Source organism: Nipponia nippon, unplaced genomic scaffold (genome assembly GCF_047370975.1).
Source record: "Nipponia nippon isolate SJK-2023a ecotype South Korea unplaced genomic scaffold, ASM4737097v1 scaffold_3, whole genome shotgun sequence".
NCBI classification, from domain to species: domain Eukaryota; kingdom Metazoa; phylum Chordata; class Aves; order Pelecaniformes; family Threskiornithidae; genus Nipponia; species Nipponia nippon.
Window position 1 is genome coordinate 2,561,241 of NW_028262347.1, and position 12,703 is coordinate 2,573,943.

The 12,703-nt window shown below is 38.7% G+C and overlaps 1 protein-coding gene across 5 annotated transcripts in view; it reads right to left on the minus strand.

Annotated features, from left to right (window-relative positions):
* LRGUK (leucine rich repeats and guanylate kinase domain containing) overlaps window positions 1–12,703 on the minus strand; it is a 53,738-nt gene that overhangs the window by 26,303 nt on the left and 14,732 nt on the right. For 3 of the 5 annotated variants that reach the window (XR_015706498.1, XM_087765799.1, XM_087765798.1), the window contains exons 9-13: window positions 12,353–12,439; window positions 10,214–10,320; window positions 5,844–5,963; window positions 3,001–3,151; window positions 1,733–1,846 (exon numbers count right to left, since the gene is read on the minus strand). Coding sequence is in view for 4 of the 5 variants with exons in the window: in XM_087765799.1 (XP_087621925.1) it covers window positions 1,733–1,846; window positions 3,001–3,151; window positions 5,844–5,963; window positions 10,214–10,320; window positions 12,353–12,439 (579 nt within the window). In the remaining variant the exon portion in view is untranslated. The remainder of the gene's footprint in view (window positions 1–1,732; window positions 1,847–3,000; window positions 3,152–5,843; window positions 5,964–10,213; window positions 10,321–12,352; window positions 12,440–12,703) is intronic. The other 2 variants (XM_087765802.1, XM_087765800.1) reach the window with 1 other exon arrangement.

The following is a 12,703-nucleotide window of genomic DNA, read 5'->3' on the forward strand; positions in this document are numbered from 1 at the left end:
TGCCTATGTCGCTGGGTTAACCTCCTTATGAATAAACACGACGTTCCATTAAGTTCTTTCTCCTAAATTATTTCATAACACATCTACTTTGTGAAGAATTGACAGCTTTAAATATGATGGAATGGGGTGCCTTTTAATCTTCTCCTATTTTTCTTCCTTTGTCAACTTAGGGTCTGTCTGGCAAGACAACAAACACATGCGATGCCTGCTGCAATCAGTGGAGACTGAGGGTGATTCACAGTTCTCACAAGACTGAGGAAAAGGAGGAAATGGAACTACGCAGAGATTAAGTTATTAATCTGCTGTTTAATATCAGTCAAGTTACAGGCACTTAAGAGCAGGATTGCAGCATTAAATTGTGGACCATTTGAGCAAGGAGCTACTAATTTTTTAGCACTAACATGCTGCTATTCTGTTATTTGTACGTTTATATGCAAGCCAGTAAACGTGTACAGACTTATGTGGGCCAAAGGGGACTAAAACTCCTTCTGAACACTAAGGTGCTTAACTGAAAACTAGTTTTTCAATCATCAGTTTCACAAACAAAATAATCATCCTAAAATTAATTAAATTTAGTATCAATTTTCGCTCAAGTCTCCCTAGTTATTCCGCTCACTCTGGATGCACAACTTCGGATCCGATGTTAGCACTGCAATCTCCTACACTTCTTTTTTGTATCTATTATTTTTTCCCCCAATCTATCATGGAGTGTAGTAGTGTCTGTTAACTTGTAGTAATCCCCCAGAGGTAGAGCCGAGCCCTACAAACACAGTGAAACCCAGGAAGACTCAGTATCACATTCTGGGCACTCTGTGAAGTCCTTCATTTTGGAAGCTCGTACAGGTGGAGCTTATCTGGTAGAAAGAATTTGGAAGGAAACGTAGCATGGCTTTCCTTTTTGTCACCTCAACCCCTAGCTAGTAAATCTTGATCTAAGATAATGAGAAGTATATAATTAGAAAATTAGCTAAAAAGTTATTCTTTTGGGATTCCGATAGATAGGTTTTGACACTTTGTTTGTGACCTAGTTTCTTAACGCAGCAAGACTTCTGAGATTCTGCGATCTGTGCAGGTTCACCTGACAAATCTCAGAGATGGTAAAGTAATCCCTCAAAGAGATTATATCTTTTAATAGTTCTGCCCAAAATATTGCCTCAGGCCTGCATGCATCCTCCATTGCTTCATCAGCAAAGGAGAAGCATGGCGTTCTTTTAGGGGCGATCAGTAGGTGTGCAGCTCTAGACTAGCCCCACTGTCAGCTGCAGATGGGTGGAAAGCAGATGGTTGAAAAGCTGAGGATACTGTAACGGAAAGTACTGGTGATGTGGCGGGGAGATGAAGCTGCTGAAGATTGAAAAAATGGGCCAGGAAATTTTAAGAAGCCAGTGGAAGGATCTATCTGACTAAACGTGGGTGTCTATAAAGGGAGTGGTGTGGTTCACGTATAGACAACGGAGAGCTACTTGATACAGGCAGTAGAGTTAAAAATGCAGTTTATCTGACCAGACAACTCTGCCTATCTCCAGTGACTGTAATGCAGCCCACACAACTAGTTCAACTGTATCAGCAGCAGCTGTAGGCTGGGCAGAAGGCCATAGGATGTCTCTTGTGTCACTAAATGGCTATGTCTAGGCAGCTGAAACAAACCTTAGTCATCTGCATGAATTCCTCCCCAGGACAGTTCTCACAGAATGACTCCTTCAAAAATGGTTAGGCAGTAAGTAATCCTTACCTCTATTTCTAAGTGAACACAGGTTGCAAGACCCTCTCTGGCAATGGATTCTACAGTGTCTCTTCCAAGTCCGTAGTAATAGCCACTGTATTTAAAGGTTGCTATAAACTTCCCCTGAAATTCAAAACAGCAAGTATAATGACAAAGGAAATATTTTAAGGGAAACAACTTCCTTAAAGGAGCATAATCACTCTGGACTTCCTTGCTTTCTTTCCCTACAAAGTTTCTCCTGCCTAGATCATCAATGATAATGAGGCCAATGGGAACACAAAATTTGCAGGGAAGAGCACAGAGCCAGTCCTGCAGGGTACGGGCTTCTCCATTGTTCATGGATAATAAAAGACCAGTGTCTTGAAAACAAGCTGCTGACAGGTTACAGCTTTCATTGGTTATACATTCACGCTGCAAAGAAAGCAAGATCTAAAGCAAGGGGCATCCTTCTTCTGACATTACATCAAACCATATAGCCATGCCATATAAAATAGAAGATGTCAAAGAAAAGAGAGGACAGAAACAAATCTGCAAGGAGAATGTATAATTGGCCAAGAAATTTCAAAGTTAAAACCTGACAACTGAAACTTTGGTTCCCAGTAGTATGTCTAGAGGGTTATAAGCAGGTTATATTCTTTTAAAATTAAACTACTTGATTACTGAGAGTTGTCATTAAGGACCAGATCAGTTGCTTACGACTGTGTTGGCTCCCCTGTTTGTGTACGTACAAATAACGAGCTCTGTTGTGGCTTTTCAAGCCAAGGTTTTATTGCAGGCAGCAAAAGGCATCAGAAACAGTAGCTGGAGGCACACTGCCTTCAGAGAGAAACACAATGCCTTTAGGGTGAATTTGCTAAACTTTAAAAGACTGCATTCCCTGCAGGGTTGCAGGAAGATTTTGAAAAAAGAAAAAAAAAATAAAAAGAAAAAAAAAGGCAGTTACTTCAAGAGTTTTTCTTTCTTACACACACAGTAGATATTTGCATATGGAAATAAATTTATTTCTACATTATACTACTGTTTAAAGGTTCCTACTGACCATTATGCTCATTTAATGGTTTCTCTATATGCATACAGAAGAAAAGACACCATAAATATACAACGAATTTGTGGTTTCTGGGTATGAACTTAAGCCACATAACTGAGTGAATAAGCATGCACACCCAGACACAAACTTAATATTTAAGAAAAAAAAAAAAAATCTGACCCGGACAGAAAAGTTGAGTTCACTCTGGGTGTAGGAAATAGGCCGACCAGGATACCAGTCAGATACTTACTGTGTTCACCATTTTGTCAAATGCTTCTTGAGAAACGAAATAGTAATCAAGTCTGTTTTCTTCACCAAAGTAAGCTGCCCTGGTAGTGTGACAGGGACTGGAAGATATATGGTATAATAAAGAAATAACCGGTTTTCCATCATAGAAGCAGCTATGGAACAGGAGGGGGGGAAAGGGAGAATACTACAAATCATTTTGTTTTTAAGAAAAGAAGAAATATGAGAAATATAAAGAGGTGCAAATCATACCACTAATGCTGCATATTTGAAAGATTAACCCGTAAATACAAAAAAAAAGTTTAAATGTAACATTACATTTTGGCTATAAATTCCCCCCAACCCAGGACAGCCTGAACTGAAGCTGTCACAGCACCCTGTAACAGAGAAATGATGAAACAATTTTTTTTCCAGTTATGTCAGCTTGTAGATGATATAAAGTAGAATCCTAAATATGGAAAAGGAGACTAGGAGTTAAGCTGAACTGTGAGGTTAAGAAAGAGATACAAAGACCAACCTTTAAATACACCCCTAATAGTAAGGGGAGAAACAATCCTGAAACTAGGGAGATAAGTGGGATACAAGGCAGGAAAAGTAATTGCCTGCCACCACATAAGGACAACAGGATAAACTTCAGATATTTGAGCTTACTACCAGGATGAAACACTAAAAAAAACCCCAAACAAAACCAAAAAACCCCAGCTAAGTCAATGCACGTAGCAATTTTAGATTAAAGTATGCAGTGGCTCATGTTCTATCTTAGGAAATGGTATTTTGCTACTTGTTTCTGCTTCGGTTTTGTTTTTAATTTTTACATTGTAGGATAACAGGAACAAAAGTGTGATGTGAAGCTTTGGCATTGATTCCCACCACCACCATTTTAACTCTTTGAATTCTGCTGGATTGTCCTGGAAAATATGGCAGAAAATATACCACCTACTAGTATACCACCTACCAGGCCAGTTCTGTTCATTTATTCAAGGCAGCTGCGTTATAAACCATTAAGAAGTTTAGTCTATAATGCAGAGCTTGACAGATCTTAACTATCACGGCATTAGAGGGTGCCACTTTTTTTTATCAGCAAGCTGTGGCAAATAAGAACAGCGTGCTACACGTGGACTCTGTAAAATTTCACTTCAAAGGCCTGATTTTCTTTAAGATATTATGAACGCATCCAGCTTTAAAGGTCATTCCTGAGCACTAGCCAGATGGTTTGAGGGTCCAATTTCACTTTATTTTTTGAAACGCTTTTAAACATTACAACCCTTTTTAATTGCAAGGCCATGTTTACATTCAAACTGCCAGTGTATCTTGCATGAAATAAATTTTTAATGAGTGGAATGTTTGAAATTTAAAAGTGTAAGCCATAAAATTGCTTAAATCTCCACTGAATAATTAAAATACAACTTTGCTTTATGGTTGCAATTTTCTGCTCTGTTAAGATTCTGTCTCTCTCCCTTTTTTTTCTCCCTCATGCATAAAACTTTTAAGAAATAAAACACACAGTATAAAAACAATGCTCTTAAAAAAACCACATAGTGCTTGGAAAATTTCAATTGGTATTCAATTAGTTTGTAATTTCCAAACTAGTCTTTCAAAACATAGTCGTTGCTTTAAAGAAAGGCAAAAAGTCATTTTGCAGTCACATAACCTTCGCAGATCTTTTCTTAAAATGTCCTTTCAACTTGCCAGTTTAATGATCTAATCCAGCAAGTGGCTATAATCTGAGTACAGAGCAGACAGACATACACATAGGCTTCTTCACCGTGGTGTATTACGTTAGAGAAGGCGGCTACCACTAGACATCTCATCGGCACGCACGTCCTGTGATGCTAAGAACTCTGAGGAATCATCCTCACATACGCACGTGCCCATGGGCCCTTTCTTACAACCCATCACTTCAGTACCTAAGAGCGCACAAATATAGACCCAGGTCCTGTTGTGGCAAATGCTACACATGTGAAATTATGGCCAAAGTCTGGTTAAAAATGAATGGGTAAATTTGTGTAATAAAAAACTTGGGAAAATAGAGGAGAGACAATATAACAGGAGTACAGAGCAGTGCCGAACAGCGTGTGCTACAGGACCTGTGAAGGTTAGGTACGGTAAAAAATGGCACGGGTGGACAAGAACAGCTTGCACCACCTAATTTTAGGCAACAGATAGTGGTGATCTAACTTAGCCAGACTGCCTATCTACCGTGCACTGCAAATAGGTAGATACCTCAGGGGAGTGATTCACAAAGGCTGAATCTCCCTTGGAAAGAGATAGTTTCTCTCCGCTAAATACACAGGGAGCCCAAGGTGGTAAGGATTGTAATTCAGGCCTTTCAGAGAGGGAGAATTAGTCCTCCCAGCAGGTGGTGAAGTCTGAAAAGTGCCATTTGCTTTGAGAGCACTACTCACAGGATAATAAACAAGTCCAGCAATTGCACTTGCTTCCTTTCCTAGCTTCTGGATGCAGTCTGCACATGCATGCTAATGTGTTTATATGCAGGTACATTACAAAAATTAAGAGAAATGCATACATATCTCAACAGATGCTTAGGTTGAGGGGCATTAGTGAGCATAGATAGAACAGATCAATAAAAGGAGCACTAAATGAGACATTTTTGTTTGTTTGTTTGCTGTTCACCTTTGAAAAGAACATGATAATTTAAATAGCTTTTCTTTTAAGGAAGTATTTGATGACTTCAGGCAATCAAGCCCTGGGAAGAAATAAAATGCATGGCAAAGAACATTTATTGGTTGACTTTAACTCTTAACTTCTTTAAAAACGAAAAACAAACCCGCAGCAATCCTAGCCTTGATCGCTTGGTGTTCTTTTAAACTTACGGAGCAAACTTACCCATATCTGAAGAAATTGTTGAACTGTCTGCAGATCTTATGAGTAAGCTCTCTCTTACCACAGGCTAGAGGGCCAGCTAATACCAGCATGGGGTAGGGAGCATCAAGACTAGGTAAAGTGCTACAAGAAAGGAAAACAAGAAGCCGTTACATTACCTACAAATGAAGTCCTCAGCAACTTTGTATAAAGCTTCTGCAGAGACTTTATCATCACTTCAACCACTCTCATCTGGCTATCACACTATTCACGTTGTTCACAGTGTAGACAAAAATCAGGAGAAGCGTGTGCTCAGTTTGATGTGCTCTAAACATAAAAATAGCACAAAATGCTGCGTTAAAGACCCCTGGGTCTCTTTTGCAAAAGGAATAATGTTATGTCTACTATAATCTTTTCTGATTTATAGGCTTTTTTAAAGCTCCCTCTGCAGTTACGGTGTTGCTGGGATTTGTTTAAGAGTTTTCCAAGTCTATCGCAGAGATGGTAATATTTTAATGATCAGGATAATAAGCCTAGCATGAACCTGGACTCAGTCCTACAAACCTTTACGCACTCCCGCATTTAATCTTGCTGACTTCCATGGCCTCGCCAGATGAAGGCGGGAATTTGTAAAGAACTCTTCAATTCAATACAATGAAAAACACTGAGATCCTTAAACTCCACCGAACACAAAGAACACGACAATAAAAGAACCCAAAGTGCTGCAAAAATACAAAGCCCTCCATTGTCTCCATGCTGAGCAGATGGTTAGATCCTCAGATTTCCACTTCCAGCTCTAAATGCTAGAATGAATAGCATTTCTGCACTTTCGGGTGTCCAGCAATTTATTGAGACAGCTAAAAATGGAATCCAGCTTTGGACTCTCATTTTGAAATCTCAGCTTGATCTTAAGATTACGCCACTTGCTAATGTCTCAGAAATAGTTGAAATAATTTCAAACCCACTTATTTTTAACTAATGAGTAGCTTTAACTAAATTTAAATTTTAAAGTGGAAGACAACGACCAACGTGTGTTAAGCTTCCATTTAATGTGATTTAAAACAGGTAAACACAAATTCCTGAAAATGGAGTATATTTCTTTTACCTTTTCTCTTACAAGTAACTAACTCTATAACAAATAATGCTAACCATCCAACACAAGCATGAAGGAAAAAGATTTCAAAGTAATGGCTTTAGTCCTATTTTAGGTTCAGCAAAACAGCTCTATTTCCTAACAGATTATATGTGTATAATGGGACTTGATGCTTCAGAAGCACTAAGGTAATATTGCAATCCGGTCTCCTAATTCTTCTGTGGAGTACTGTTCTCACAGAAGAAATAACAGATACACCTAATACACCTAATAAATGAAGAGACCGTCTCAAGTCTGTACATACGTGTTGTTATTAAACTGTGAAATGAACCCAGATCCTGGTTCAGAGTTCCACCCACTGGACTATTTTAAAGCAAGACAGTAGCAGAACCCTTAGGAGATTTAAGGATTTTTTTACTTACCGTGCCGATTGGTGACATTTACAAAACATTAGACAATATTAGCACAATAAGCTTATTAGCACAATACATTAAAGATACCAGAGAAGGTAAAAATACATTTTGAAAATCCTTATTTGAATCTGTTTGGTTGTGACATTCTGTTCAATTCCAGAAATATCTCCCTCCTCTCTTGATTATTTGAGCTGTTCAGACTGTCTTTGCCTTTTCTGACATTTGTGGTAAGGAAAAGACCCGTTTAAGATAACATGATCCCAGGAGGTATTAGTGACAGCTGTGGATACTGCAAGTGCATTATTATAAATGAACACTTTCAAAGATGGGAATTCCACAAAACATGCTTAGTGACTAGAGATTCAAAATTTATCAAGAGGTAGCAGAAAGGTGGTTATTCTTGCTCAAGGCCATGCCTTTCTGAATAATGATGTCAAGGCAGGTCTGTGAAGACAGAACCCTTATCTTCAACAGAGTTTTAATATATTCCTTCTCCATGCACAGAGCCTGTTACATGCTTGCAAATTGCAGAATTCCTCCGTAATCTTTTCTTTTACGAGGAAGTGTTATAACCAGTAATGATACAATATATCATTACTTGACATGATTATACTCGGAATTCAAATTCCCTTAAATAAATTTCCATTGCTCAAATTCCTCGTAGCCTCAAATTCCTTGGATTTATTATTTCATTAGAAGAACACGAGAACATTTCCATAATATTGTCTTTCATTACATCACCACTTACTGGTTCTCAAAAGACAAACTGAAAAGTTTTGGTTTTCCTACAACTCGCAAGCACTTTCTTGTAAAGAGTTCTTGGCTCATTTAATGTGCATCTTTCACCTTTCTCTGTCTTTGGCGAGCACAGTAAGACGCTGTGCGCAAGACTAATAGATTTCAAGGCCAGAAGGGACTACTGTGATCATCTACTCAGACTCCCCTCATCACACTGGCAACAGGATTTCCCCGAGTTAGTTCTTCTTTCAAGCCTGATACCTGAGGTTCTGTTAGAGCATATTTTAATTAAAAACATTCCAGTTGTGGAGACTTCTTGGTACCCTTGGTAAATTGTTCCAATGGTTAATTACCTTCATTGTTAAAAATAAGCATGCTCTATTTCTTCTCTGAATGAATTTATCCTCAATAGCCAGACACCAAGTCTCATCATGTACTTGCCCAATAGACTGAAGAGCCCTCTGTTATGAGATTTCTGCTCCCCGTGTAGCAGTTATAACTATGATCAAGCTACCTTTTAAAATGTCACATGCATTTGTAGTAGGGGAAAAATACACATAATACTGTTCAGTGGTGTGTTACCATGTAATTAAAGATAGAATCACAAGGCACGCAGGGAGAGGGAATGGCGTAAGAAACTTAATTCTAATGTTTTCTGACTGCAGAGTATGCAACGATGTAACTTTTTGCTTTGTTTTCAGGTTTTATTTTTAATAGAGATATTACTAAAATAGAATTAATTCTAATCTCATCTAAAAATATAGATGCAAATGAACTATACCAATCTGGTATTTTATAGTGTAGAAGACTGTAACGCATCATCATTAAGAAGATTTCATTAATGACTGTGTTGTGTGCTTTCCAGCTGAGCATGGGCAAACATTCAATGCATCATTAACAATTTTGGTCAGTACCATAAATGCTGGTCTGCATGTTTATATGTTTGTGTATACAATACCTCTGACAGAAGACAGAATTGTTTCTTTCCAGCAATGCAGATACACATACACAGTCCGATAAACAAATATTTAAAGAAAGCCTATGTCTGCATCGGAAGAAATCCACGCCCTTAGGTAAAACTATTGTGATTTTTTTTTTAATAGATCTCCAACCGTGCAAAACAGCAAATAAATCTTCAGGGTTTTTTTTTTAATAGGCTGTTAAGAATTCTCAGAGCTATCATCACCACTGGGATGGTTCCTGTCTTTCATCGACAGTCCCAGAAAACACAAGACTCGCAATAAAGATATTCTAAAAATTTACATTTCTGAGTTACTAAATCATGGATCTTAAATCAGGTCACTCATTACAAATGAAGATGTCCAAAATGGTGCTAAAACAGGGCGTGGGGTACAAAAGTTGATCTCAGTGCCCACTGTAGCCAATGTAATAATAAGCCACATACATTTCATGGTATCTTCCATCAGAGTATGTCAAAGCATTTTCCAAGCATTTATCAAGTAAATGTCATAACGCATCTGCAGAGCAGCAAAGTAGGGCTATTTCCATTTTCTAGATGAGAAATGAGACTGAGAGAAGTCACCTGGCATGGCAATGGCAACACTGGAAAAAGAGCATTGATTTGCCTCTCCCTTCTGTGCTTTAAGCGGCAGTCAGCATCATCTCCTCTCAAAGGCAGAAGACGCTGGACTTCCCTAAGTACAAACTTGAAAATTTCACCTTATGAATATAAAAAGTGCCCCAAAGCCACAAAATAAAGCCATTTTGCTCACAATGGGATGCCAATAGTGTGAAGAGAAGGAGTAAGCAGAATGGGAAGATATGTTTTACAGCTCTCTTCTTCCTCTAGAGATTTTTAAATTGCCTTTGGGTATTGATAGAAATTTTGCATCTTCCATTTCTGGTGCAAACGGCCATCTGTTTCAACAGATTGTTTAAAAGAAATGGAGCTGTGGACAATCTGTCTCAGACTTTAGAGGTGAACGACTAACTTCATTTCATAATCAATTTCAACCAAATAAGATTTGCCTAATTTCCAGACTGCTACCAGAATACTGTGGAATGTCTCTTCATTAGATTAATTTAGAGGTGGGAGTGGGACAGAAGAATGTCCCTCTGAATACGACAACATATTCTGCTTTACTTGAGTGCCACCCTCAGGAGCTGGTGTGAAGTGGAGGTAAGCTTACCTGTCAAAGATTCTCTGGGGCTGCAGCATGCTATACATAACATGAGTCATATGATCTTTTGCAGCAACAACTTCTGGAGGAGGATCATATTTATTCACAGCAGCAACCTGTTTCCACAGTTTAGGGGCAAAAGAAAGAAGAGCAGTGATGTAATTGTTTCCAGCTGCAATATGCTTCGCAGTTCACTATGAATAATCATGGCTTCATATTTATGAGGGTCAGTCTTTGTATTTGGGTTGTCTGTGAGCACTCCACTACATCAGTCTTTTCAGGGGATTTAAGCGCAATTGATAGATGGATGGAAGGCAGCCAGACGTGGCTCGCTATCTTTAATATATTCAACCTTTTACTGGAAAGAAAACAGGATGCCACATAAGATGCAAAATAATTTTGCTTAGGTTTTAATTATCCATTAATTTGCATCCTCTCAGTGCTGGTGGAAGATGCCAAAGTAAAATCCTTTGGGACTGAAACCATTCATTTATTCGTCAGAAGAGGAACAGAATGGGCATTAACAAAGTAAGCAAACTGCAATTTTCTCCTGACAATGCATTTCTGTCTTTCCTGGGAGGAAGAGCACTCAGACTCCAAGGATTCCCTCCATCCATTCTGTTGAAAGCTCTATTGAGGGTACTGACCACTAATGAGCTGTATATTTTTTGGTATTCTTAATGCTACCCACTCAGAAACAGGTTAGGAACTACTGAGTCATGTCATGTAAACCATCAAGTATCAACAAGCCGACACCGCTGCAAAATACTGCCGTAAGCTCCGATGACAGCCATGCCTACATTAGCACAGGCAATAGGAGTGGATCTTTAAAGCAAAACATTCAGTACTCGGGACCCAACGTCCACACTATTTTGGGGGGAGTAAGGGAAGGGAGCTCATTTCACTCTACCTCTGTTGGTCCTTTGGTCTGAATTAGTGGCTAAGAGCGCATTAGGTGCATCCTGGTGCACATCATCTGGTTAAGGTTAGTCCAAAAGAAGTCTAGGTCATACGTTGCAAGACGACTCCGCAGTGAGAATCGAGCATGGCTAGCTGGGCAACTGGAAGTTTCACTTCAAAACTACACTTCTGATCTAAATGACAACATTTCTGTGTACCCATTTGGTGTGTTAGCGAGACAGAAGAGCTGCTGCCTCCAAACGGAGTTTGACAAAAGAGTTTATGAGGCTGGGGGAGATGTCTTAAAATAACCCGAGGAAAGGATTTTCTGAAATAACTTCAATCATCCCAAAGTTAAGTGCTAGTCTAAACCAGTCATCCAGGCTTACTTTTACAGTCCACAGAGAAGGAAAAATTTCTTTAATACATTCAAAACTTTATCGGAAGGAAAACAGATTGTCACATAAGACAAAGAGTAAGATCAACATCTCGGGTAGGTGGGGTAAATTACACTCGGTATCATGCCTTCTCTGTGTTCAGGATAGAGGGAGCCTGGCATTAAACAAGAACCCTAATATTCATGCGGCTAAAGTTAGGAGTTATGAATTCTTGTAAGGATTATTTTTAAAGGATAATTCCCTGAAATCCAACCCCAATTGGCAGCTGTTAATCCTCACAGTTCTAGCATGGCTTGGGCCCAAATACTACATGCAGCAACCAATTACAGTAAAAATGGCACAAGAGGGAAAGGTTTCTATTAGAATAGAAAATTACTGTAAGCAGTCTGAGCAGGTTTTTTCGGAGAGACGACTTTACAGTGAAAGCTGTATGGAGTAGAATGGGAAACAAGCATCATTACAACTTTCAGAGTTCACTGCTGTACATGACACTAAAAAAACCCAACAATGGTATTTTAGAAGTAGCACAGTGGTTACCACTTCAGAGTATTTCGTGAATGTAGTTGCCTGTTTAGATTCGCTAACTGAGTAACAATGGCTGCTAAGTAAACTTCTTCACCGAACAAAGCTTTTAGGTAAGCTTTGCATTTTTACATACCACAACTGCTCCAGAAATTCTGTAGATACATAATGGGATTTAAAAGCAAAAATCTCTGAATTTGTAGCCTGTCTTGGGGGCTGAAACCTGGGAGATTTGTCACACCCAAATGACTACAAAGCTATATTTCCATGCACAGTTTTTTATACTCTTTATTTAGAAAAATCCCAGAATGATATGATGTTTCCATACCTTTTCTTCCACTGAAATCTTCTTGAGATCCAGTTCTGTTAGTTGGAGCAACATGAAGATCACCAAAAGCCAATAATCTGTTTGCTCCTGAAGGACAAAGTTTCCACGTTGACATAAAGTACTTAACTTCATCAATTTGATATTTAATTTCAATCGGTTGAAATTAAATTGGCCTTAATACTTTGCAACATAAAAAGCTTTTTACCCTGAAGGATGTCAATACGCTGTACAAATTGACCCACACCCCCCCCCAAGCTCAGCTTCTGCAACAAAAGCTAATAGTTGTTCAAAAGTCTGCAATACATTGTTCAAAAGGTCAATGGGAATTTAAAAATCACAACCATACCCACC